We start from the raw sequence: 23986 nt of genomic DNA, 5'->3' as shown, positions 1-23986 counted from the left end.
ATTGAAGCAACTAGAATTTGAGAAAGATTCAAACATTTGCCTACGTTTGAAATTGATTATGCCTCCGGAATTGTGTTATTCTGAATTCGAAACATCAGGTTTAAATCATTTTTCTTTGGAATTCATGTAGAAACTCAAAAAAGGAGCAATACACCTGATACTACTGCCCCTAATTCCAAATTTTTGTAGGAGGTAAATTGAATTGCGTAGATTGCAAAATTCACATTTTTGACCATATACTGGATGAATGTGTAGTCTAATCATGTAATTTAATTTTAAAAGTGCAAAAATAGGAAGCTGAGGTACAATAAATATAAATTGGAGCAATTACATGCTTTTTTCCGAAAATTGACCACATTAACTTTCCAAAAATAGATTTCATGACACACTCATCAGTAACGCTTTGAAAATTCTGAATTGTAAGGGACTATGCGGCGAAATTCTGGAAGATACCTCCATCTTCTGGAACAGATTTGTATGAAAATTTTAGTAAGCCAGTCGTTTGTAGGCAGGAATTTTTGCTGTAAATTTGAATAATCACAGAATTCAAAATTAATTTATCGTCTGTTCTCATAGAAACAGTCATAATTCTTCTGAAATTCTCTTTGCTGTAATTGGTTAATCATGAAATAACTGAAAATTAATTTGAAACTGTGACTTTCTAGTCTGCCTTCGATAAAGCTCAAATATCAGCCGACGTTTACCAACTAGTTAAAAACAGACGAATTTGGTGCAGGACCGGTTGGAGCATCTACAGCATTCAGTTGCGGGGTGCATTTTTTAAAAAGATAATTTAGATTTAAAAGTTTTACCCAACGCTTTGTTTTAGACAAGCGGATATGCGAACTATCATCCGAAGTTTTTTCCGGGTAATCTGAAAAAAAGTCCTAAAAATTGGTCAAAATCAGTTTTTCGAACGAGTTTTTGTAATCACGCTGGAAAAATTATCCAAAAAGCGTCTGAACTCTGTCTCAGAGCACTTCATCATCCCAACTTATCCCAACTTCTTTTTCTATATCCGTCATATGCGTATAAGTATCCGTCAGATGAATTTTCCTAAAAAATAAAATCTGATAATTATCCCCCGGATAGTTAAATTCGAAAAAAAGTTGGAGTATCGGATGATTTGGATATCCGAGCAAGTCTGTTCAGTGATGAACCATTATTTTGAATATTGAAATCTTCGTTTCAAATTATCCTTCTAAAACAAAATAAAAAGGCACGGTGTCAGTGTTCCCGAAAGTTTCTAATGAGACTTTTAAAGCCGCCAAATGCATTTAATTTTTCGATTGTTTTAAATATCCCATATACCAAATTTCTTGCTAAATATGAGATGTCAAAATGGAAGAAATCTGTAAAAAGATTGATGTCTTCCAAGTGTGCCAAACTTCTCTCAAGTTTGCTGATACTACATCTCATCCGTTTATAAGACAACGTTTTCCGATTTATCTGTTCTGAAACTCCATTACAATAATATTTTACGCAGATTTTGCTTTCACAACTCCTGTTATCAATATAATTCAAAAATTGTACAGAAACATTTTACTCGAAAGAAGTTTACCAAAAGAGACTCATATCCTTGATATGGGACCACATTGAAACGGGTGGTAAATGTGAATATTACAAGGAAATGGAGCTGGAAGAATAGAGCATGTGGTATAAAAAAAAGGTGGGTGGGGTATAATAAATGTAAGCTGACTTTCCGGGCAAGAAATGTTAAAAAAAATGAATAAGCGCATAGAACCAGGGACGGTGGTAAGAGAACAGATAGAGTTGATTTAAAAAAGAACATCAATTTATGTATATCCATAATAGCTCACAATTAGAACAAAAATGCTGGGGGGATGGGGGTGCAATAAAAGATAATCATTTGGTGTGGAAAAGCGGAGAGAGTAGATTTTTCAGTTGTAAATGGCACGGTATATGCGGAGGTGGACAAGAATAAAAGACTCTGAAATATGAGAAGAAGATGAATTGAATTTGATGAGGAATGGCTATAAAACTGTCTGAAGAAAGAAGTGAGCATTTCGTTGGAGCACAAACAACTCAGAATTCTTTGAAAAGGACTAAAAGTTGTGGGCTACGATTTTGACTTATGGACTTATGGATCACAGACACTAATAGAACTACTACGGGGACGGAGAAGAAAAGAAGTAGAAGATGAACACCGATGATTGGGTATAACTACGAGTTGAAGAACACGAAGAAGACAATAGCGATAGAGAAGAAATTCCTAGAAATCAAATGGAGCAGATTGTAATTGAGTTAAATGAAGAAGTTACCAGAAGCAAGACGAGTATTCGAGAAAATGAGACGGATAGCGATTACTATATAATACAATTGAAAAGAGTCATATATTTCAATATTTGAAAAAAAAAGTGATTATATAATTCGTCTGTTGGAGAGTTGACAAAACCGATTTTCCTTTGACACAACGAGTCATACAATAAAAAGCGATATTCCCAATTCGAGACGTGTCGGACTAGAGACTCTGACTATATTTGATGTGCATGTTGATCATCGCCGCCAGACTGTGTCGAGAATCTGGAATGAAGCATGTATTTCTCATATTTATGATGCGGTACTCACCTCGTTAATAAATCGAGCCATGCTGAAATTCTTCTCGTTTCTTGCGTTCTCCATGAATGGCATCGCCAACAATTCCGGATACTTCGGACGTTCGTTGTAGTCTTTCTCGAGACTGAAAACAATATTTTGTGACTTAAAGCTTATGACTTTGTTGCAACTCACCATCGTTTTACAAAGAATTGACAGTCAGCACTGAAACCACTCTCGTTCGGTAGTTTCGGTGGTGGCTCCTTCACTACTTGTTTCAATTGCTCAAATGGCGTCTTCCAGTTGGCGTATGGATGAGTTCCAACAGCGATCTCGATGATAGTGATACCCAAACTCCAAACATCTGCTCTGACGTCATATGCAGATTTCGTCTCTCCGTCGATTCTCTCTGGTGGCATGTACGGTTTGCATCCGGCTTGAACGGTCTGAAAAACAAGTGGATGAATGATTACGAAATATGACTCGTGTGTTGTGAAATGGTTCAATCAATTGGAGGGACTGACATCATTGTACAAACACAATGACGTTCTATTCCATCTCTAATAATGACGTTTTCGAATTTCGAAGTGGATTTTTTGATTTTACAATGAGAAAGTGGTTCCTTTTTAAAGTTAACCACTTCCGATTACGTTTTTCTTGCCAAATGAACAATTTTGTATCGTTCATTTTTGTTTTTCGATCATCTCCTTCGTTTCTGAGCTTTTACCTTTGCCAAACTGTTCGTCAAGTGACCCGAAATTCCAAAATCGCAAATTTTGACTTGTCCGTGTCGATTGAGCAAAATATTCGATGGCTTGACGTCACGATGAATCAGATTCAGTTGCTCCTTCATGAAATTGAGCCCTTCAATCACCGACAAAGCCATCTTTCCAATAAACGGCTCCGGAATGTGCTTTCCGACTTTGTAGGCATGACGATAGAATTTGTCGAGTGACGTGTCCATTACTTCCATACAAATCCAGACGTCACCCTCGCGGAACATTGCTCCATAGAATCGAACCATTTGTGGACAACAATCGCTTCTTCTACACGCGTCAAGCTCGTTGAGCATCTGCTTTTGAGCCTGATCATTGATGGATGACTTGATTCGCTGGAATTAAAGGACCATATGTTTAGGTTGAGGGTCTTGTGATTTTCATCAATGAAATCATTCCTAGACTACATATTACTCATCTTCCGCTTCATTCAAACCTTTGATTAGACAGTTTGACAAGAAAACGTCTTGAGGCTTACTGATAAGAACCAATCTTCCTTAGTGTACTTTATTCTTGACACATTATTACTTTTTCCTAAAGTAAGATGTTAATCTAAGACTCCTCAGCGTTTCCGGCAGTTTTTAGAGTGCTGCTATTCCTAGCACTACATGTCACCATTTAGCCAATCCGAGGAAATGTGGAAAAGGCAATATCCGGCGAGCAGTTTTTTGGATTTCCGTGTCAGTGCGCATTGGAATGTACCTTTTGAGTTCCTCACTCCTTCATTCTCTCACTTTGTCAAGCACTTTGTTCACCTTTCAAATCAGAACAACTAGAGCAGAAACGTATAGAAATCTACTGCTTAAAATAGATATTCACTGAACTACGTCGAAATCAGTTTTTTTTTTCGATTTTCGCAACAAAAAATCCGACGTCAATTTGAATCCGTTTAGTACCTGAGAAAATGTATATCTACCTACGTCATACGGAAGAATTGATTTATTTCGTTTTTCGACTAGAAAACTACTATACTTGGAGGCTATTAAATTCTCACACCGCCAGTTTCATAATTCACTTTTCTTCTGCAACTTTAATTCTATCCACCAAGGGTGGTCAGTAATTTCAAGTTGGACAAGAGAGGGGCGTGCGCCGCCGACCGACAAAAAAACCCAATCAGTGGGTGGGAGGTCGTACGACGAGGAGAGGTGTGATGAAGAATGTTTTCCGCTGTCAATGATGGCTAACTATTATTTTTGCTTTCTCACCTCGAGAAGATGATAGCCTAAGTTTTGTTTTTGTATCCAACTTTTCCTTCGTACAAAACCTGCTAAAAAATTTAAGGCTAGCATATTTCGAGATTCTTCATAACCACCACTATCTCCTCATCCGTTGCCTAGTGACACCTGACTTTGATTAATCAATAGGTTTTGTGTGTCTTTGTGCTCACAACGTGAAAATGTATCCTCCGGTTAGATAGCGTCAATTCCAGCAGCAATAGGTCAGAAAAGTCAGTAAGTCAGAAACGTGCTGCCCTTCTGGCTCAGACTAGTATTAAATTTTCTTTTCCAATTTTAGACTCAACTCAATTATTTTTGCATCAGGTCAATGCAATTAGTTTGGCTCCCATTAATTTAAGTAAATTTAGTTTCTATATTGTTCTATTTTGAACTAATATTCTTGAAGACAGATTTTGAAAGTGTTAAAGCTCTTTTCATAACTGAATCTCCAGATTTTTTGCTTACAGTAGTCCGTAAGCTGCAAATTCTAATTTCGCTTACCTTCACGGCCATAATGATTCCACTCTGTCTGTGTTGCATTTTTTCCACAATACCATATCCACCCTTTCCCAGTTCTTCAAGTACGACGAGGTCGGTGGCGGCAATCTCAATCTCGTCAGACTCGTTTGTCAGTCTAAATCAATCAAAATATCTCTTTGTGTCTTACATAATCCGCGACAATTTCCCCGCCGTTCAATGCGGGGGGAAATCCGCCCGACACGCGTATTACTTACTTGATAAGACATCTGTCTTCCAGATTCATCGTTGGCGTCTCGACGGGCGTTGGCATCACAATCTTCATGCCCGGAAACTTGCGTTCACGTCCTAGAAGTACTGTCAACTGATTATTATGACGCCCAACTCATTGGTGGCACCTACCTTTCCGATCCATGACGTAAGATTGTGAGGGACCCGGTCTGTATCCGATCTACATAAATTTTCAGGATTCACCGACCACCGATCGTCTGAAAGAACAAAATGAGGATGTGAAGAGGATGAAAGAGGCGGAGTCGAGAGCAAGAAACGGTGGGTGGCTTTTATTCCTACAGTAGTCCGAATTGAGAAAAAAAGAAAAATTGCGGGGTGTCTATCTTTGTCAATTTGAATGTAAATTGGATGGTAGTTGGTGGCTCCTCCGGCTTTCTTTCACGCCATTTTTACATCAATCTCGAACGTTTTAATTAAGTTTTTGGGCAAGAAGATCCATTCCTTTTTTGGTAGCACCCACGACCTTTTGAGCCCATTCACCCGAAGATGTGATGAATGAGAGTACGAAATTTTGTAGAAAAAAGGCAGGCGTGGAGTTGAAAAATAGGAATAAAGAGAGAAAAGGGGAAGAGAGAGAGAAAAAAAAAGAGAAAAGCTAGGAAAATAAGAGAAGAGCGAAGGCAATTTGGGCAGTAGGAAACAGAAAGATAGACGGGGGCCCCATTTTCAATCGAGTGAAATTTAATGTGAAAAACTAGACGACGAGCTGGTTGCCGGGTGGCACAACCATCAGGTGCTGCTGCAACACCGTCTGAAGACAAAACGTTTATGGTTTCGGGGCCTGTTGTCGGTAGGGGTCGACTAAGTAACCTAGGAGAGGAGCACATGAATTTTTATGGGATGTTGTGTTGTACGGAAAGTTGAGAAAACGGAGCTGGGAGGAGTGAGAAGGCCATGAATAGTTGAGTCATTTAGAAACAAAGAGTGTGAATCATTAAACATAGCTTCTTCATGATTTCGAAACTAAGAAGTCATGGTTCCGCGAGAAGTTATTACTAAGATGTTGAGTAATAGGTGCATGATTGCGCCACACATATGTTTGAATACATGCGAGCTATGACTATGTCATACTGTAGGGGTCGGGACAAAACCCATATAGCCGAACTGAGCTTAGATTCCCATCTCATGAAACGAAGAAAGAAAGAGTTTGTCGGAGCGATTAACTTTTGTGGCGAGCGGAGAGCCGCTATGAAAACGGGCACTAAACTTTCTCTCATTTTCAATTCCAAGTTCAGTATGGAAAAAAAAAGTTTGGTCCCCATTTCAAATTCAAATTGCTCATTTCTCATTCCGCCCTCTCGTTACTTCTCACTTTCTTTTTTGCCAACCGAACCATTCATTCCCTTTTTTTATCGTCCACTTTTTTCTATTTCACTTTACTCAATTTCACTCCAAAAACTGCTAATAAAGTTTGTAGAGAACGGAGTGGGGCTTGATTTATTGTTATTGAGGAGAAAATGGCGTTGGAATTGAAGAAATTGGGATGAAAAGAGAGAGAGACGATGAAAGGAAGTGCCGAACGATTGAAATTTATAGTTTTAGTCAAGTTGGGAGTGGTAGGATAGACCCGAGAAAGGGAGGGAAAAAAGATAAACGAGGGAAAGGATAGGAGAATATTCAAAGAGAGGGAAAGAGGGAGATCCGATCGAACGAAACTGTGCAGCCGGTTACCAAACATAGGTTTGTCATGAAAAGTTGCGAAATTGAAAGACCACACATTGGAAGAAATTTTTTGTACGTAACTATTGATGGTCAAATTTTTTGATAGGGAGTAATCATATTGCGAAAGAACCGTTCCCTGATAGTACACGTCTACTCACACAGGGGGTATTCTGCAGTGAGGTTTTTGCTGTGGAAAAAATCAGGAGACTAATTGAAAATCAAATGGTTTCATTTCATTTCCAATATTGCTGAACACGCTAATTCGGTAGAATTGCAGAACCCAAGTGATAAGACGCAAAACAGGCATGAGTCTTAATGAAAAACGAAACTGTGCGTTTTTGATTTCTTCTCTGGGTATCTGGGTATAGGTTTCAAATAAAAAGTGTGTCTTCCTTACTGTGCGCACCTTCAAAATTGGTGGTGTCTGTTCAAAAAATGTTGGTCTTGTCGGAGGGGGGGCACTGTGTACGTAAACAAGTGATAAGAAACGACGGCAAAAGTTACGCAGTACACCCCGGTCCCTCTTTTATTCTCTCTTTCTCTCGATCACTTTCTTTTGCCCATTTTGCAATGTTACTTTCTGTTCACCTCTCTCTGTCTCACCCCCTCTCAATCTATCTATATATACCTTTCTTTCCATTTATGGATAGGTATTGTATGTGCGTATTGTATTGTGTCTGTAGTACTTTTACTCCACCTCTCTCTCTCTCCACACATTCTCATAATATTTTTTGGGTGTCTGCGCGAGTTGAGATTGATGAGTCACTAGAATACCTTTGACACAGACTTTACAAAATGCGCAACATAAAAAACGATGACAATTCATGAAAAAAAACTAAGTGAAATTTGAGAAAACGAAAGAAAAATCAGAGAGAATTTGTATGATTGTAATGAATAGTGAAATGAGAGTAGGATTTGATAAGAAAAAAAAAACGAAAGTTTTATGTCGATATACTTCGAATATATCCAGATTACAACATAAATCATGGCAGATAAGACAAGATGAAAACCGCCAAAAAATTTATGATTTAGAGCTCTGGGCAAAGTAGTCTAAGTCATAAGTCGTACAGCCGAGGCTCTGAAATTCTTCAGACTACGGTTAAATCAGACGGAAGTGAGGGAAGAATCTATTTTTGATAAAAGAAATCAGAATATTTTACTTACCAGCCCATATGAAACTTTTGAAGCGTGAATAGAAATGATTACGACAGAAGGTAGACAGAGATGACTAGATAACGATCAATCTTGCGGAACAACTTTAATTATAAAATTTTGTAATATGATATCTTGTGCAACACAAGTGTGATTAAAATTTTAGGACCAGATGTTGGCAGCGTAGAGATTATGTAGTTAGATATACTAAGATATGTTCTGTTTTCGCACTTGTCTACAGTAAGATTTTCTAAATAATTTCCCTAGTCTAGTTGTCAGAAAAACAACTAATAGACTGAAAGACGCCGAATAAAAAAGAGAAGAAAAGCGAAGCTAGCTGACTAATAATAGGGCTGGTGACCAAGAAGCTGTTAGGTTTTCAAACACCATTTTTCTTTTCCAGTATGAGACGTGGCTTTGTTTGGTAGGCGAGCCTATAGAAGAACGAGCGCTTCAAAGACGGATTTATTTCTTCTCGAGGTGCACTCTTTTTCTTCAATTTCCGGAACCCGTTTTCCCAAGAAAAAAAACGAAGTGAAAAGAACGGGGGTGAATAAAAGATGTGTTTTTGTTTGGTGGCACTTTCCTTAGGACAAAATAGGGAAAGGGAGATTTTTGAACTGGAAACCAGAAATTTTGCTTAAAATTTTTAAAGATTGAAAAATAAACACTTTTTGGTCAAATCTCTTATTTAATGCCGGATTGAAAGTAGGAGCAATGTTCGAAAAAAAATCTATGTCTTCTGTGAAAACTGTGATGACGATGAGTGGGATGTCGCTTGCAACAAAGAGGATTTTTATTGCGTCATCGATCACAGAGTCATAAAGTAAGCTGCCGGAAATGCACTTCTTTTTTTTGACAACTTCCGTTTTGTCAATGGGTTCGTGCACCAGAATATGCAATGAGTGGGAGCATCATGTTTGAAATCAAGCACGAATCTTAGATGTCCTCTGCTAGAGGGGACTAGTTGGAATCCAGATATTTTTTGGTAAGTTCTAATTTATAAATAACGAGAAAATAGCAAATTTGAATTTTTGGCACTGGCACATTAGCATTTTCCAGACAAAGTGAATAACAATTAGTGAGAATCACCTGCTAGCCGAATTGGTAACATTCGTTCAAAAAGTCAGCAGGCTCAATTTGATATGTCAGCTTTACAAAAGCTACTCGGGAAGTGCATGCGTGCAGAATTCTTTAGATAATAAGCCTCATCTGGAATCTAGCGAACAAAATTGCTCCGTCTTCCGTTTCGGGCCTATCTTTTGTGCTTCCCTAGCTGAAGATGTTTTCTCTTCTGAATGAGAGTATAATACACAACTTAAGAAGCATAATCTAGTTTGACAACTTCTTGAAGAAATCCCTAAACCAGTAATTCAGAGGGAATAGGCGTGAGCCAAGAGAAAATTAGTACTCTCTCTCTTGAAATCGGACATCGTGACAGCTGTGAACCGAAATCAAGAGAATCAAGAGCTCGAGAGCGATAATTTGTGAAAAAAGGAGAAATGGAGAGTGAGTGTATCTGTTTGGATAGCTGTACGGATAGACAAGGCGTGGAAAGGACATGAGTGTGTGGCAGACGTCTCGCGATGGCGGGGACCCATCTACAGAAATCTTCATCTCAAAGGTCTCTCAGTTATTTTTAGAGAGAAAAAGGTCCGGAGAAGAGGTCCGAGGGATCTGTGAGAGTCCTGACAGACACAGAAGCAGGCAAAAGCAAAGACACATTGAATGAAAGGCGCAAGTAAAAAATGGAGAGAAAAAAGATGGGGGTCGATTGAACATGTACACTTTTTTCTCCTTTTTTTCTTATTCAACATTCCTTTTTTCCTTCTCATTTTTTATTTTCCTTTCCTCATTCTGTTTCTCATCTCATCTCTTTATTTTTCGTTTACTTTCTTGACGCAAGTAAGACGAAAAAGAAATCAAGAGGAACACGAAGATGAATATGAATGATCAATCTTGTTAGTTGGTTAAAAGAATGAATATTGAACGAGGGGATTACTCTGAATTAATATTTCCTGCTTCTCTGTTTTTACCTTGTGGAAGCTCATCATTTTTTAATAAAACTCGGAAGTGGTAGAGAGTGTGCATTGAGATGCGGAGGTCAAAAAATGGAAGATGGTGAATGAACGGAGTGTCTAGACGGGAAGTTCAGGATTTGAGCAAGAAACAGAGAGAGAAAGAGAAGGAAGCTTTAGAATTAAATATCAAAAACCGTTAGCATAATATCATGAAACTGAAATTAAAACACGGAGTGATGTGATAGTGTTCCGATTGGTTCAGAATTAAACTCAATTCAGAGCATTAATTCTTTCAAAGCGTACTTTATGCCGGAGTTATGAATGATTTCTGATTTGTTAGAAAGATGGAGTTGTATCTAACAAAGATTGACCTCAAATTCTAGAGAATCCATAAAAAAGATAAAATTAGGAATTAGTTCTAAAACCAAATTAGAAGAGAATCCAGAATCTAAATGCAGAAGATGAGTCTGGGTGGGTGGAGATGTTGAGCTAGATCATTGAGCACAATTCGATAAGGGTCTTACTCGAGAATCAGTTGTTCAAAGTACACTCATTTAAGCTAAAGTAAAAGAAAAGAATCCTTGAATGTTTTCGCGCTTCTCTCGCAAAAATTTCATGGCACAAAATACGAAACATAGCGGAAAAGTGGAAGGAAAAAGGTTTTTGCCGCTTTTAATTACAACCTTCCTCGGGGTATGAGTATTTCCTTTCGATGCAGAGTGGGAAAAGAGAACAAACTCCAGTTTCTCTACAAAAATTGATAAGAAAACCCAAAAAAAAGTTTTGATGGTTGGACGAAGCAAAACGATAGGAGACAAGCATAACCCACAAAAGCAGCAACATCAACAGGCAGCACAGAAATAGAACACGAAAAAATGTTATTGCACTTACCGGGAGAAAAACGGGTGTGAAGAGACAAAAAATTATTAAAAAGAGGAGAAGAAGAAGAAGAATAAAAGAAGAAGCCACCGGAAATATTAGTTTTGTTTGTGTATGTATGACATTTTGGCACCGTCGATGCCATAATGGGTGTGGGTGTGAAACAGAAGAAAATAAGAGTTTTTAAAGTTCTACCCACACACTTTGATGACAACCAGACGAAGCGAAAGAGCTATTAAATTGAGGAAGTTTGTTTGTTTTGATAGTTGCAGTTGAAAAATTCAAAGTTTTTATCAGATTTTTTCTTCAGAACAATAATTAGTTCATTGAATTCACCTGCTTGACAGCTCTGTGACGCAAATCAGATGAGAACTACCCTAAAAACCAAGCATTGAACTGGTTCCCACCAGGATGGATATCTACTCTGGTATTCAGAAAGATGATCACCGAAAAAAGAATATCTATGAACCTTAATGATGGCGACGTGACTTCTGCCAAGAAAATTTACTTTCTTGACCGCAGAGGGGAGTGTAGACTTTTGTCAATGATGACATTGAAAAGCAAAAATCAGTCTGATCTCTTTTGAAGGATTTTTGAAAAAAGTGAAAAGCTGATAAGCTGTTCGAACACACGCCATCTTGTGAAGACCTTGATCAGATCGGGAAAAACTATTGGAACGAGGAACAAAAATCAAATCGAGCGTACAAAATGAAAGAAAAGGGAAGGAATAGTTGTATTATGCTTCACTTCTTAGAAAAGCCAACGGATTGACGTAGGTTGCTTTTCTCTTTTTTTCCTCTTCTTCTATTTGGCAGACAGGAGACGGATGGCAAAAAAAGTGAGTGCGCGAAGACAAATCAGCTTCTGGTTGGAAGAACACCAAACTGATTTTTATTTGGTTCCTTTTGGCGGAGTAAGGGGTGCTCAACTCCTTTTAAGCCTACTCATATCTGTCATCATGACAGGTGAAACGAGTTGGATGATGTGAGTCTCTATGCTTATTTTTCAAGTTCATCCAGGACGTGGGAGGGTTTGTGATAAAGATGAAAAACAAGAATAAATGATCAGAAATGTTCTACGAGAAGGTAATTCAATTAAGCGTTCTCACAGAATTATGTCACATGTCGCGGGAATTACCAAATTTGAGTCATGAGCTAAAAATCAACTACTAAACCGATTTTGGTTTCAAGGTGAAGTCCATTCAATTTTTGGTTCACTAATTCGAAAGAATTAAAAGTTATTCGTATTCACAAAACTCATAAAGCGGAAATAAGATGCAAAAAAGGCACTGGTAGGGTATAAAATTTGCGCAAAAAACGCCCAAGAAGATTATCTTCGCGGCAGGATTTCTCGCCGATTCTTTTTTTGGCTGCCTCTCCCCATTCCCATCATTTCAATCTAATTACATCGATTGCCTAGCCATTCAACTGCCATTTTGTTGCATTTTTGTTCTTCAAACCAATGCAATTCAGCGTTTGTACCTATTTCTATTCAAATTTTGAGGTTAGTTTCTTTCATTTTTATTAATTTTTGGTTTGAATAGACAAAAACTCCAAAAACAATTTTAAAACATATACCTAAATGTTAACTCAATGGCGTGATAATCGAACAATAAAAAATTGCGTTAAATTGATGGCAGGCCACAAAGATTGTTTTTCGGTCGAATACAAATCTCCACACGTACACAAAAATAGTTATTAGATCAGAGAAAATAGAAATGTGTCGACTTTCCAATTTTCCAACAAAGAATGCGAATAATTGTTAGCTAATTGAAAACTAAAAATATTTTTTCTGCTAATTAGCGATTAAATAATCTAATAAACCAATAAATATTTTATAAATTTAGTCTTATAATATAAAAATCGAATTAAATATTTAGAAAATCAGTTCGGAAGTGTTGCAAAAAGTTGCAAAGTAATGCAACATATGCGATAAACCCCATTAAAAAAGTCCATACATCAAATTTTCGTCTGCATTACTGCGTGCCGGTGTTTGCACCATTCAACGCACCCCTCAACGACAATGAGAGGCCACCATCTGTGCGATGTGCCCTTCCCGCTCGCAATTAGTAAACACGCGAGTCGAGGGTGAAACGACCTCCTCTCTTTCACCCACACGATTTCATACGCACTCTAATACATACACACACTTTCGTTTTCGAATTCGAACGCACATTTGAATTTCCACATGTATTTGAATTGGAATAAAACCGAATTGCACCAAAGTAGTTGAGAAAATAGAAAGTTTGAAAAAAACAGAAAACAACATTTGAGTTTATGACCCCTCTCAGCATGTTTTCGTCAGTGAAAAATGTGTTTGTTCCGTAGTTTTTTTCCTTCTTCTCTCAGCTATTTTTCCCGTATCTCTGTGACTTCTCCCGCCACCACCACTCATTCTGTTTTTTTTCTTTTTCTACTCCCCCCACCGATAGCAAAAAAAGAAGAAATCAAGGAAAAAGAGAGAAAAAAGAAATAGAAAAGCAAATATCGGTTTTCAAATTTTTTCTCATGCCAAAAGCAAAAAAGGAGGAAAAAACTCCTAGCTTCTCGCATCGGATGGTTTTTATTCCATGTTTATTTATTTTTTCTTCCTCTCTCGAAACACTTTTAATCTTCTCCGCCACTTTCTATTATTCCTATTCTCCTCCTCTTTTTAACACCAGTACATTTTTATTTGTTCAAGATGGTTTCGCTTACAGGGGCATTGGGAATGCCTCCATTCCGAGAGAGATTGGGGACGGGATGCACAAAGGATAGCAAGGTTTGTTTTAGTTTCTGTTTCATTACTTCTTACTACCAGCGGATTAGTTTTCATATTGCTTTTGCCGCAAGTCTGTGCCGCCGAGCATTGTGTACTTTTTATTCGTTTGAGTGTTGTTTCGAATGTTTGAGAAAACTTTTCTGCTTTTACCCACCAACAAAAGATTCTACTTTTCAGGACTCCGGTATCGAAGTACGACCAAAAGGAAAGCAGCGAAATCGGAATCGACATCGAGCCCGCATGCAAACAAGGTTTGCGTCTTACCTTTTTTATTTGAAATTTACAAATATCCACTCAAATATTCAAACAACCACTCGAAAATTTGAACTTTCTCTTTTTCTCTTTTTCTGTTGAATCTTTGAAACACATGTTGCCGAAAGGTGAAAGCCCGGCTTTCGAAAAATCAATAAAAGTACACCCTCGCCTCCCACTTGTCGCGACTTCGCACCTGTACGTACGAATTCAAAGCAAAAAACATGTTTTTCTTTGATAGAGACGGAGAAAAACGATAAAGGAAAAGAAAAAATAATCTCTCGAAAGTGTTGAGGTGACACTTTACAGTTTTCTCGAAAATTCAATCAACAGAAACAAGGAAAAAGCTTGTGTAGGTGGAAAATAATGTTTTAATCGAAATGATTCGAAAGAGAGATGCTGGGAAACTTTCGCTGAGATAGAAAATAAGAAAAATAGAACAGAATCAAGAATCAAACACTGTTTTTATAGAAAAACCCGCAAAAGCACACCAAAAAAATGTTCAACAGAAAACTTTTGGCAGGCCCAGGGTCGACACAAAACAAATAGGAAAATAATGAGAACAAAAATGAAGAAAAGAAGAATTGGTGGATTGACTGGGTCAAAGAAACCTCACCTGTTTTTTTCTCCATTCTCTATTTCTCTCGTTTTTCATTTTATTTCCGCCAACATTGGGTCCCCCAACCTACTTCCTCACAAAACATTACACAAAACAATTGCAACCGAACTGAGTCTTTATCATCTTTTTTCATTTCAGTGCCCGAAAAAAACCAATCATTTCGATAGAGGAACAAGTGGTCGACTATCGACAGGACGACGCCAGGCAGAATGCGGAGAATTCGGTTGGTCACCAGGATCAGAAATAAACTGTATCATAACAAGAAAGTGTTTCAGATTGTCATCGGACTATGGCTAATCGTTCTCTACTTCACCAATCGCACCTTCGGACTACCATTTGATATAATGTGGCCGGCAAGGATAAACCAGTGAGTATTACGAAATTACTCTCAAAAGTTTACAATAAAAATAGTAAAAACTGATGACTAGTGGGTACAAGAAATCACAAAACTCGAGACGTTCTCAGGTTTACAAACTATTGCGAAATAAGTTTTTGGGAGCGGAGTGTTTATAGAAAATTGGACACAGATCAAATCGAATGAATCTGAAAAATGATGAGAAATGTTTTGATGCAAGGGGAAGGGAGGGACTAGAACAATGCGTGTGTGGGCGTGGAGCGCTGAAAAAATAATTGAGGCTTATTGAATCTGGCCCCCATGGCGGTCGACATCAAAAAGAAGAAAACTTTGGTTTTTTGAAACTATCAATTATCAAATTTGAAGACAGTGTGAAGATCAACTTGGGAAAAGAAGAAATTTTCATGAACTCCAACTGTGTAAATAGAAATCGACACCATAATCTTTGCGCAATAGAGAGCTTTCTAGAAACCGAGAAGGTTTTGCTCTCCACGCGCTCTCAGAATCTCTCAGAAAGGGAAGAAAGTGGAAAAAACGTGATTATTGATGGAAAAATTATAGGGTTGTAGAAATAACAGAAGATTTCCGGTCACTTCTCGGTTCTTTGTAGTTAGAAAATTTTTGAAATTGAGAATTCACATTTGGAAATGAAAACATAATACCGTCTCAGATCATGTTGAACTAATCTGATTGTTTCCTTGTTTTGTGTTGAGATATTTCAACTAGTCACTGGTGGAAAACAGGATATTAAAGTTTCCGAAGGGAACACATTTCAAATTGGTCAAAATCTTAACAAGAAGAATCTCATGTTAACATTTTTCAGCGCTGCCGTGGCTCTCAGCTATCTCCTGATTGGAATTTGGGTACTGTGTGCCCTCTACTTCTACTTCAGAAAACGAAACGAGAAGATGAGATGGTACAAGACCTACCCAAAGACCTATTATTTCGCGTGGATGGTTCAGTTGTCTGGATTTGCATTGTAAGTTTTTAAGAAATGGTGCTTAGAATTTTGGTGGCATAAGACGAATACAGTTCTGGTTTCATTAGAAACATTTAAATTTCCAGGTTCTGCCTTGCCACGTACCCTCAAATCCACCGCTGGAGTCTCCTGGTCTCCATCTTCTACTTCTCCTTCTTCGCTACCATCAGCAACACATTTTTGTAATTTGTATCAAATGACAAAACGGACCAATCTCTTCACTTCACTTTCAACCTCTCGCCTCATCTGTTCCTGTGACTTATAACTGTTGCCTTAAATCCGGTTAACTGCCGACCATCCCCCAAAAACCTCTTCTTGTAAACTTTCAGGTCTCTTATTTCACTCAGATTCTTTGTTAGATATTGTGGATAACACATGTGCCCTGACTAACACAATTGACCACGTGTTGTATGAACTAGATACTCTTTTTCTCAAAAGCTTTCTCTTAACGCCCTCTCACTCTCTCTCTCTTCTCCTAGTATTTTGATCTCTAGTAAAAAACCACAACCTCCCGCCCACAAACAATTCCTCTGAATCCCAATTTTGCCTCTGATCATTATTGTTAGTGTTTATTGTTACAATAAAACATGACTTCTCAAAATATATGAAAAATTGATTAAAATTTCAGGGTGAAACATGCTTTGGTGTAGGAATATCGTCAACTGAGAACATGACGAACGTGTGAGAAATGAATGCTCTAAAAATCAAAAAAACAGTATTAAAGCTCGTACACAACCAAAGAACAAACGTTTGAATTAATAGAATTATAGCGTAATGCCATCTCATGATTATGCTGCCCCACTGAAAACATACTAAATTTTGAACAATTCATCTTTTCAAAACTCACAAAATAGAAAAAATAATCAAAGTCGCGGACTTGTTGGACCAATGCTGGAGAAGATGAAAACATATGGTTGAGACCTTCGGAAAATAAACCGACAATCAGAATGAACAACGCCTAAATTGTGAAAATATTTTATAGAGACTACTTACACGATGTTTACCTGGAGAAACAAACTGAGTGATGTTAGATTTTGAGGTGCCCTTTCATTCTTAAATGGTTCTGGTATTTGCGACATAGCACCACACACGCAAGCATTACTGATGAAAGAGAAGAGGAATAATAAAACACTCAATGGAAACATCGCAAACGTCAACTTATATTTCTGTAAAATATCTATAAATTTTTGATTTTTCAGACAGAAACTGACCTCAAATTCAATTACAAAAATATTCGAAATATTCGCAACGAAAAATACCACGACTGAGCTTCCAAGTGCAAATTTTTTCCAGTTTCCAAATCTCATAAGGTGCATAGGACGGTATAGTGTACAACTGAGCAGCAAAACTAAACGGTTGGTGTACAATACATTGGAAATTAGGTTGAAAAGTTTCTGATCCCTGTAGAGAAATATGGACCGTAACCCTACAGGAATTGCAAAATTGTTGTCATTGAATATCTGTAATTTTGATCTGGCTTCTTCAAAGTTTAAGTTAATCTTACAAAAACAAAATCCAAGTTGACAAAGAGACATTCTACTATAGTCAAGAAGATATAGGATATCATTGCCAAATGATAAAAACTGGTGGTTATTTTGCACTTGAACAACTTGATGCATAAGAACATACAAAACACAGAATTAAAAGCAAGTGACGCAATTTTCTCAGCAACTTGGATTATAACTCTCATCGTCCGTGCACCATCGTTTATAATTGGTACTAATCCGCAATAACTTAGTGGATCCTTGATAGAGAAAAACGGTATTCTACGGAACAAGTGGCAATTTGGTTCCGAGTAATTCCAGATTTTGTTTCCCGAATTAGTGAGCTGTTCTTCACTTCCGTAATGACTCCAATTTGTAAGTTTTGGGAATTCCAAAGAAGTGAGAAATTCATTACCACGAATGTTCAAAATTTGCCTTTGCCAGTCTAAACATTACACGTTAACATTTATTAAACCATTACTAGTTACCGTTTTGTCCGTCGTAAAACTGGTTTCGGATGGTATGGAGGAGAGGGAAGGATAAGTTGGTTAAGTCTGTATTAAAAATTACAATAGGGCCGTGTACTTCTTCAACCGTAGCGAATGCTTGGTTCAAATAGGATTGGACGGAAGTATTCTGTTGCAAAAATGGAGAAGTTCAAATAATAGGGGTAACAGGTGCAAACTCACTTTAATCTCATTTAACCATATACCCGTCAGAAGAATTTGACAGCCAAGAGGTAGATTGGTGTGGTCGAAATGACTTTGGTAACAATATTGTTCTAAAAAAACAAGAAACATGAGAATAATTGGTAATCGAAAACTAACTTGTAACAGCTCCACATATCTTCATCCCAAATAATAATGACCTTTCCATTTTTCTCAACATCCAAAATTCACTATCCGACAAACAGAGTTCAGCGTTATTTTTCAAATAAAACCTGTAAATCATTCTGTAACTTTTTTGTTTTTGCAGATTTACCTACCCATAGACTGTTCTTATTGTTGGTAACACGTCAGCGGTAACCTGCTTCAAACTTGGAATCCCAAGACTTGTAATATTGGGGTTCGATTCTATCCAAAACGTTGCGTATCTCATTTCGTTATGAATGTCATCTTCGTCTAGAAAAAAAAAAACTTATTTTTAGTTTAAGTCACGAAATCTCACCAAAAGAAGAACCTGGAAAATCAGTTTTAACAGATACTAAAGATTTGAAGAAAGACAAGTTCTGGAAGTCTGTGTGAATGATTTTAATTGATCCGGTCCAATTTTCGATTTTCATGAATTTTTGTTGCAAAATCTGTAATTCTCTTTACTTTTCTCTTATTGAAAGATCATGAAATCGTACAGGAAACTGGAAATGATTCTCCAAAAGAGTCGTCGCATTCTTCCCATCAATCACGATGTCACCAGTCATAGATGTACAATTATTTGGGAGTTGAGATAATGGGAAAATGAGATCACAATCAATGCAGTCTACAACATGGTCGATCTCCTTTTTTGTAGGTAACTTGGCAACTCACTGATTGATTTGATAGATAGGAGTAGCAACAAAAAAAAGAAGTCCTCACTCATATCAAAAATTAAACAGACTCAGAAAGAGAAAAAAAATGCAGACACTGAACGAAAAGAAACAAAAAATGTGGTTTATATGATTACAAACTCTACTTTCAACATATAATCAAATTTCTTTTAGTTCGTAAGTTCTCAGAATTCGAAAATTTTGTTTATGGCTCGGCTGTCAGAAATTCAATCTTTTCGATAATTATACATTACTCATCCCCAAAGGTGATGATAATCGGTGGTGATGCAGATGTGAAAAGATGATGTTAGAGACCGTTCGGAATCAGAGAACGAATGAGGAAATATTTCTAAAACACACTTTAGAGTAGGAAGTACCGGAACTATTTGAGGCACAATTTTCTTTATTTTCCATATCACGCTGAAATTAAATTGAGTGTTTGAAACAACTATTATGAATAGGGGAACATTTGAACAAGGGCGTATAACAAATAATGCCAACGATTGATACTAAAAGAAATTAGATTATCAGAATGACATGAGGGCCAAAAACTAAAACACTTAGATTGTATGCAAGAACTCTTCTTGTTCTGACAAATTCCGAATAATTAGATGACTCATAGAAACTTTCAGACATCGAATCATGGAAACTACAGAAAATGCAATGACAGGATAACTCATATGCAGGAAGCTTGTCAAACGTAATTTGTTACCAGCAATACAAATGCAACAAAAATTTGATGTTGTTGTTTTGCCATTGACGAACTGAACTAAGATAATACATCCGGCAAACCGTAAAGCTGCAAAAATGTCAATGATACAGTGATTACCATAGTTCTAATAACATTGGCTCGTTGTTGGTATTTAACATTTTTTCAATTGCTTTTTTCAAAATCTCTCTAACGGTGGTCATTTGCATTATGCTTTTACTAGGTGACCTTAAATTCCCTGGAAGAGAAATATAACTTGACACCGAGGTCGCCATCAACGGCTTTTGTGGGTTCAACAAAGAGTCGCCGTCATAACAAATTCAAAAATGGTTATACTACCTGCAAGGATTTTTTGCTTACGCAATCTCGAAACGCCAACGGTGAGTTTTCGATCGCCCCCATCCCACAATTCCTTTCCAAAGAATTGAGGTCAAAATAAATTAAAAGATGTTTAATCTTTATTACATCAGTAGTTTTATGTCACATGTGCTGTGCTGATACAGCCTTGAACATGTGCTGATACAACCTTGAATCGGCAACTTTTCGAATCCCATATGGCTCTCTTTTTGTCTCTTACTCTCACTTTCTATCTTTCTCTTACATTCAATTGTGACCCCATTATTACTCTAATATCTTGTCTGACACTTCTTTTGAGCATCGTTCTGCATTCCATTCACAATCGCCTCTCTGTGATGACCTGACTGACTTGACCACTCTTAACGTGGCTCCTCTTCTCACAAAACTTCTGAGATCAGACACCAGAAATTAAAACAGTTACATTTCCTTCAATTAGAATTAATATTGCACATACCAGTTTCTCTTCTTTTCTTACATTGCAACCCTTTCAATTTTCAAATTTTCAAATAGTAAAATTAATTCTGATTTTGGCGCCAAAAATTGTTCTCCCGCGGTTACTAAGAAGTGATCCCTCCTAAAACTTGTACTCAAGTTTCATTGTTCTTTTTTTTCGACAGTATGCTTTGTAAATTAGCCGCTTTGTTTTACAACCACCTCTGCATATTGCGGCAAATCATCTTTGGTAATAAGGATACCTCATCGTGAATGTCGGAAGGCGTTTCTGCAACTAAGAGCCGAAACATGTGTGTGGTGACATCTACACCATCAAAGACGTTAGGCCACCTGCCTTTTTTCTGCTGGTATTATATTTTTTCTGTAGCCAACTTGCTCATTGTGTATCCAAACTATCTTACGTTAGTGGTTTCACCAATCAGACTTGGTCGAAATCGGTGTAGAAGCCAATTGACACTTGTAAAATCTTAATAAACCACCATACTCGTTAGTTTTATGTTTTTGCGTACTTGTTGTCCCAAACTACAACTCCTTAGTAATGGTTACTGTATTTTAGAAAATCTACTTGAGGTGCTCTGCAATTGAAAGAAATGAGTAAAGCTGCACATGTGAGTTACAAATCATCTTCATCTCTTCAATGTCATGTTGCTTTTCAGAAAGAGGCTGAACGCCTATTGAAAAGGTTCAAGACAAAACTTGAAACAGTCTGGAAAGAACAAGATGTGATGAAAGCCGGATCCATGAGTGAATGCAATTTGTTTTGGTTTGAAAATGAGAATAGACCATCAAGTGAGAAAGTTAGGGATGAAATCCTCAAGATGGTGAGTTTATCAATCAGGAGGCTGCGAAAATATGTTGAAACTCATCTAGAATGATTCAAAATGGCATTTATAATTGCAGGTCGACAGTGAATCAATCGAATTGAAACTTATTTTCAACAACTTGACCTTCGGGGGTTTTCGCTGTCCACAAAAACGGTGGTTTCTTGGAGACGAAACAAGCACCGATCTTCTCCCACGCCAACCATGTACGGTTTTGAAAAAAATCCTTGACTACAAATAGTTTAAAACAAATTGCTTACAGCGAATGTTCCTGCCTTCTTCGCTAGCTGTCTAACAGATGATTTGCGTCAAGAACAAACTGCTTTTGCCAGTTTAAGCCCGAAACCACTCACAGTGACAAATGTGAATTGCTATTCTATCTAAGTTCTTATTCAACCGTCCTTCGTTTCAGCGTCGATTGATGTATGCTCGTAACAACATGTTAAGTGGTACGGTTCTTGGAAAGGACACTGGAGATCGCCCATACTATTTTCACAGTGTGATGACCGACGGAAAGTTGACCAAATATCGGACAGAAGCACAAGAGCGTGATGAAATAGTTAGTTCAGAAGCTATAAACAAAAATTAATACTTTTTAGCTGGAAAATTCTACTGACACTCCAACGAAAGATTTCGTTTTCCGAGGATCGAAAATCAATCTTGTGGAGGGACAACTCACATCGGATAAGCAAGTGGTAATCTACGTAAATGATAAGAAAATGAACAAGTATATTCTTCAATGGGCATTGAAAGAGAACGGTGGTAAGTAACGATGTCAAAAGACTCCATGACTATGAATAGTTTCAGATAAAGTGCTCATTTTGTACGACTCGTTCTTCATGGCAGCTGGTGATATCAAGGAGAACAAGACAGGAATTCTCCTCAAGTGCCGTGTGAGTTAATTCTTCAAGTTTTTCCTTCTACAGAAGATAATCACTGATGAATTTCTTTGTTTTTTAGGAACTGAGAGGCACGTATGGAACTGGAAAGTTTGCGATCAGCCCGGATTTCCGTCTACTCATAAGAGAGGTAAAATGCTCATATTCTTTAGTTGAGTTTTTGAAAAAAAAACTTGTTTTTTTTTTCAGAGCGCTATCAATACTGTCCCTAGAAGTAGTGTTAAATTGGGAAAGCTTTCTCACCTGAAAACCATAGTTGAGATGATCGAAGAGGAAGAGCGTCCGGACAGGAACAATGATAACAAAGACAGAACCGACAGACAAATCCAACTCATTTCTATAATGTGTGCTGACTCTCGAATCTTTCTCAAGATGACCGAAAACTATAATCGAGATCCTGCTCCTGGATATGCTTTGACTTCTTTTGAGAAAATGATACATAATTACCACGAAGCCCAAAAGTCAGTTGTTGTTCACAGTTTTCGAGCCATGTTTTCTTTTTTCAGCCGTCTTGGAAGTATCGAATCAAACTGCAATCACAATGTTGCACAATGTGAAAATATTCAGTATTTAAATGACATTTATAGCCAAACTTTCTTTCTTTTTCCAGTAAAATTCTCACCCTGAGCCATGAATGGATAGATGAACAAAATAACGAAGAGGACGACTACTTGGATGGAATGATTTACATGTGAGTTGGCGCTTCAGTAAATAATCAAATGGAAGAACAAATCAAATGTTAATATGTCTCTTCCAGTGTGACAAAAATGCTCGAAATCTATTACACGGGAATCACATGTAATAGAGAGGAGGAAGTCGCCGTCTGCAGCAACCAAAGAATTGAACAAACAAAGGCAGTCTTACCGCCGAATGGCATCAAGTATTTCCCACCTGGATGTTACATCCTCCCATGCTCAAGAGAACAGTGGGGCTTTGTCTTTGACTGCCGTAAGTATTCATTAAGAAGAGAATCATCTTATTACTGTTATTCAGTTATCCCAGAAGATTTTCGTAATATGAATTACGAGAATATGGATAACGTGATGGAATACATCATGAGGCAACGTCCAGATATTATGCTCTTCTCGCCAAGCAAATTTGACTTTCCACTTCAGTTCATCCGCAGGTAGACATTGTTTAAAGTGATGGTGGTATTTTGATTTTGTTTCAGGTTTGCCCAGTGGTACAATGAGGAGCATTTCAACAAATTCCAGATAAAGGAAATTTCCTTGACAACAGAAATTGCATCTCTGAACATTCATTAAATTGTATTGAAGTTATCGTAGTATGCTATCATTGTATTTCTTTTTATTCCCTACTTCACCCCTTGTGTTCAGATTCCGTTGTTAATTCTTATCAGATTTTTCAGAAAAAAAAACTCTGAAGATCCATTCATTCCCATTTGTCGGTTCACATATTTTTCTTTTCATTTCGTAACATTTCAATTTATATTGTATTATTTCTTCTATCACAAACATATTCCATCAACCAATCCCATCATATTTAGGGTAATTTCATTTTCATTCCCAAATTTTTTTTTCGTTTGGTGTTGTCAGCTAAACAGAGTTGCCCTTCCGTTGTGAATAGTCGTTGTCTATCTCATTATTGATACTCCACATTATTTTTCTTCATTTCCTATAACAGCAGCTCATTATTCCAACCCATTGATTGAATTTGTATTAAGTTATATCCGCACATTTCTTAAATTCTAAATTTCCGTTCGAAAATAATTTCACTTGTCGGTT

The 23986-nt window shown here is 37.3% G+C and overlaps 4 protein-coding genes across 4 annotated transcripts; 2 read left to right on the top strand and 2 right to left on the bottom strand.

Annotated features, from left to right (window-relative positions):
- Positions 1 to 2517: 2517 nt before the first annotated feature.
- GCK72_024854 (uncharacterized protein) lies at positions 2518 to 5441 on the bottom strand (the record flags this gene model as incomplete). The annotated part of the gene is made up of 7 exons (XM_003118385.2): positions 2518 to 2544; positions 2590 to 2701; positions 2752 to 3002; positions 3284 to 3667; positions 5051 to 5183; positions 5284 to 5374; positions 5429 to 5441. The coding sequence occupies 7 exons, from the start codon at positions 5439 to 5441 to the stop codon at positions 2518 to 2520; spliced, it is 1011 nt and encodes a 336-aa protein (XP_003118433.2).
- An 8272-nt stretch (positions 5442 to 13713) lies between these two features.
- Positions 13714 to 16182, top strand: GCK72_024853 (uncharacterized protein; the record flags this gene model as incomplete). The annotated part of the gene is made up of 6 exons (XM_003118161.2): positions 13714 to 13791; positions 13969 to 14042; positions 14801 to 14885; positions 14938 to 15029; positions 15841 to 15996; positions 16083 to 16182. 6 exons carry the CDS (start codon positions 13714 to 13716, stop codon positions 16180 to 16182), a joined length of 585 nt encoding a protein of 194 aa, XP_003118209.2.
- A 438-nt stretch (positions 16183 to 16620) lies between these two features.
- GCK72_024852 (uncharacterized protein) lies at positions 16621 to 18897 on the bottom strand (the record flags this gene model as incomplete). The annotated part of the gene is made up of 9 exons (XM_053736082.1): positions 16621 to 16693; positions 16745 to 16797; positions 16844 to 16954; positions 17001 to 17162; positions 18170 to 18261; positions 18308 to 18420; positions 18466 to 18601; positions 18648 to 18780; positions 18829 to 18897. 9 exons carry the CDS (start codon positions 18895 to 18897, stop codon positions 16621 to 16623), a joined length of 942 nt encoding a protein of 313 aa, XP_053579648.1.
- A 2214-nt stretch (positions 18898 to 21111) lies between these two features.
- GCK72_024851 (uncharacterized protein) lies at positions 21112 to 23506 on the top strand (the record flags this gene model as incomplete). Its single annotated transcript, XM_053736081.1, has 14 exons — positions 21112 to 21129; positions 21178 to 21342; positions 21422 to 21548; positions 21605 to 21705; positions 21755 to 21841; positions 21942 to 22104; positions 22150 to 22235; positions 22303 to 22371; positions 22431 to 22702; positions 22748 to 22807; positions 22852 to 22932; positions 22999 to 23189; positions 23235 to 23367; positions 23413 to 23506. 14 exons carry the CDS (start codon positions 21112 to 21114, stop codon positions 23504 to 23506), a joined length of 1647 nt encoding a protein of 548 aa, XP_053579647.1.
- Positions 23507 to 23986: the final 480 nt, after the last annotated feature.

The sequence above is a fragment of the Caenorhabditis remanei genome, chromosome X (genome assembly GCF_010183535.1).
Source record: "Caenorhabditis remanei strain PX506 chromosome X, whole genome shotgun sequence".
In the NCBI taxonomy this organism is placed as follows: Eukaryota; Metazoa; Nematoda; class Chromadorea; order Rhabditida; family Rhabditidae; genus Caenorhabditis; species Caenorhabditis remanei.
Note: the sequence above shows the minus strand (reverse complement) of the source record. Positions and strands in the feature narration are given on the sequence as shown.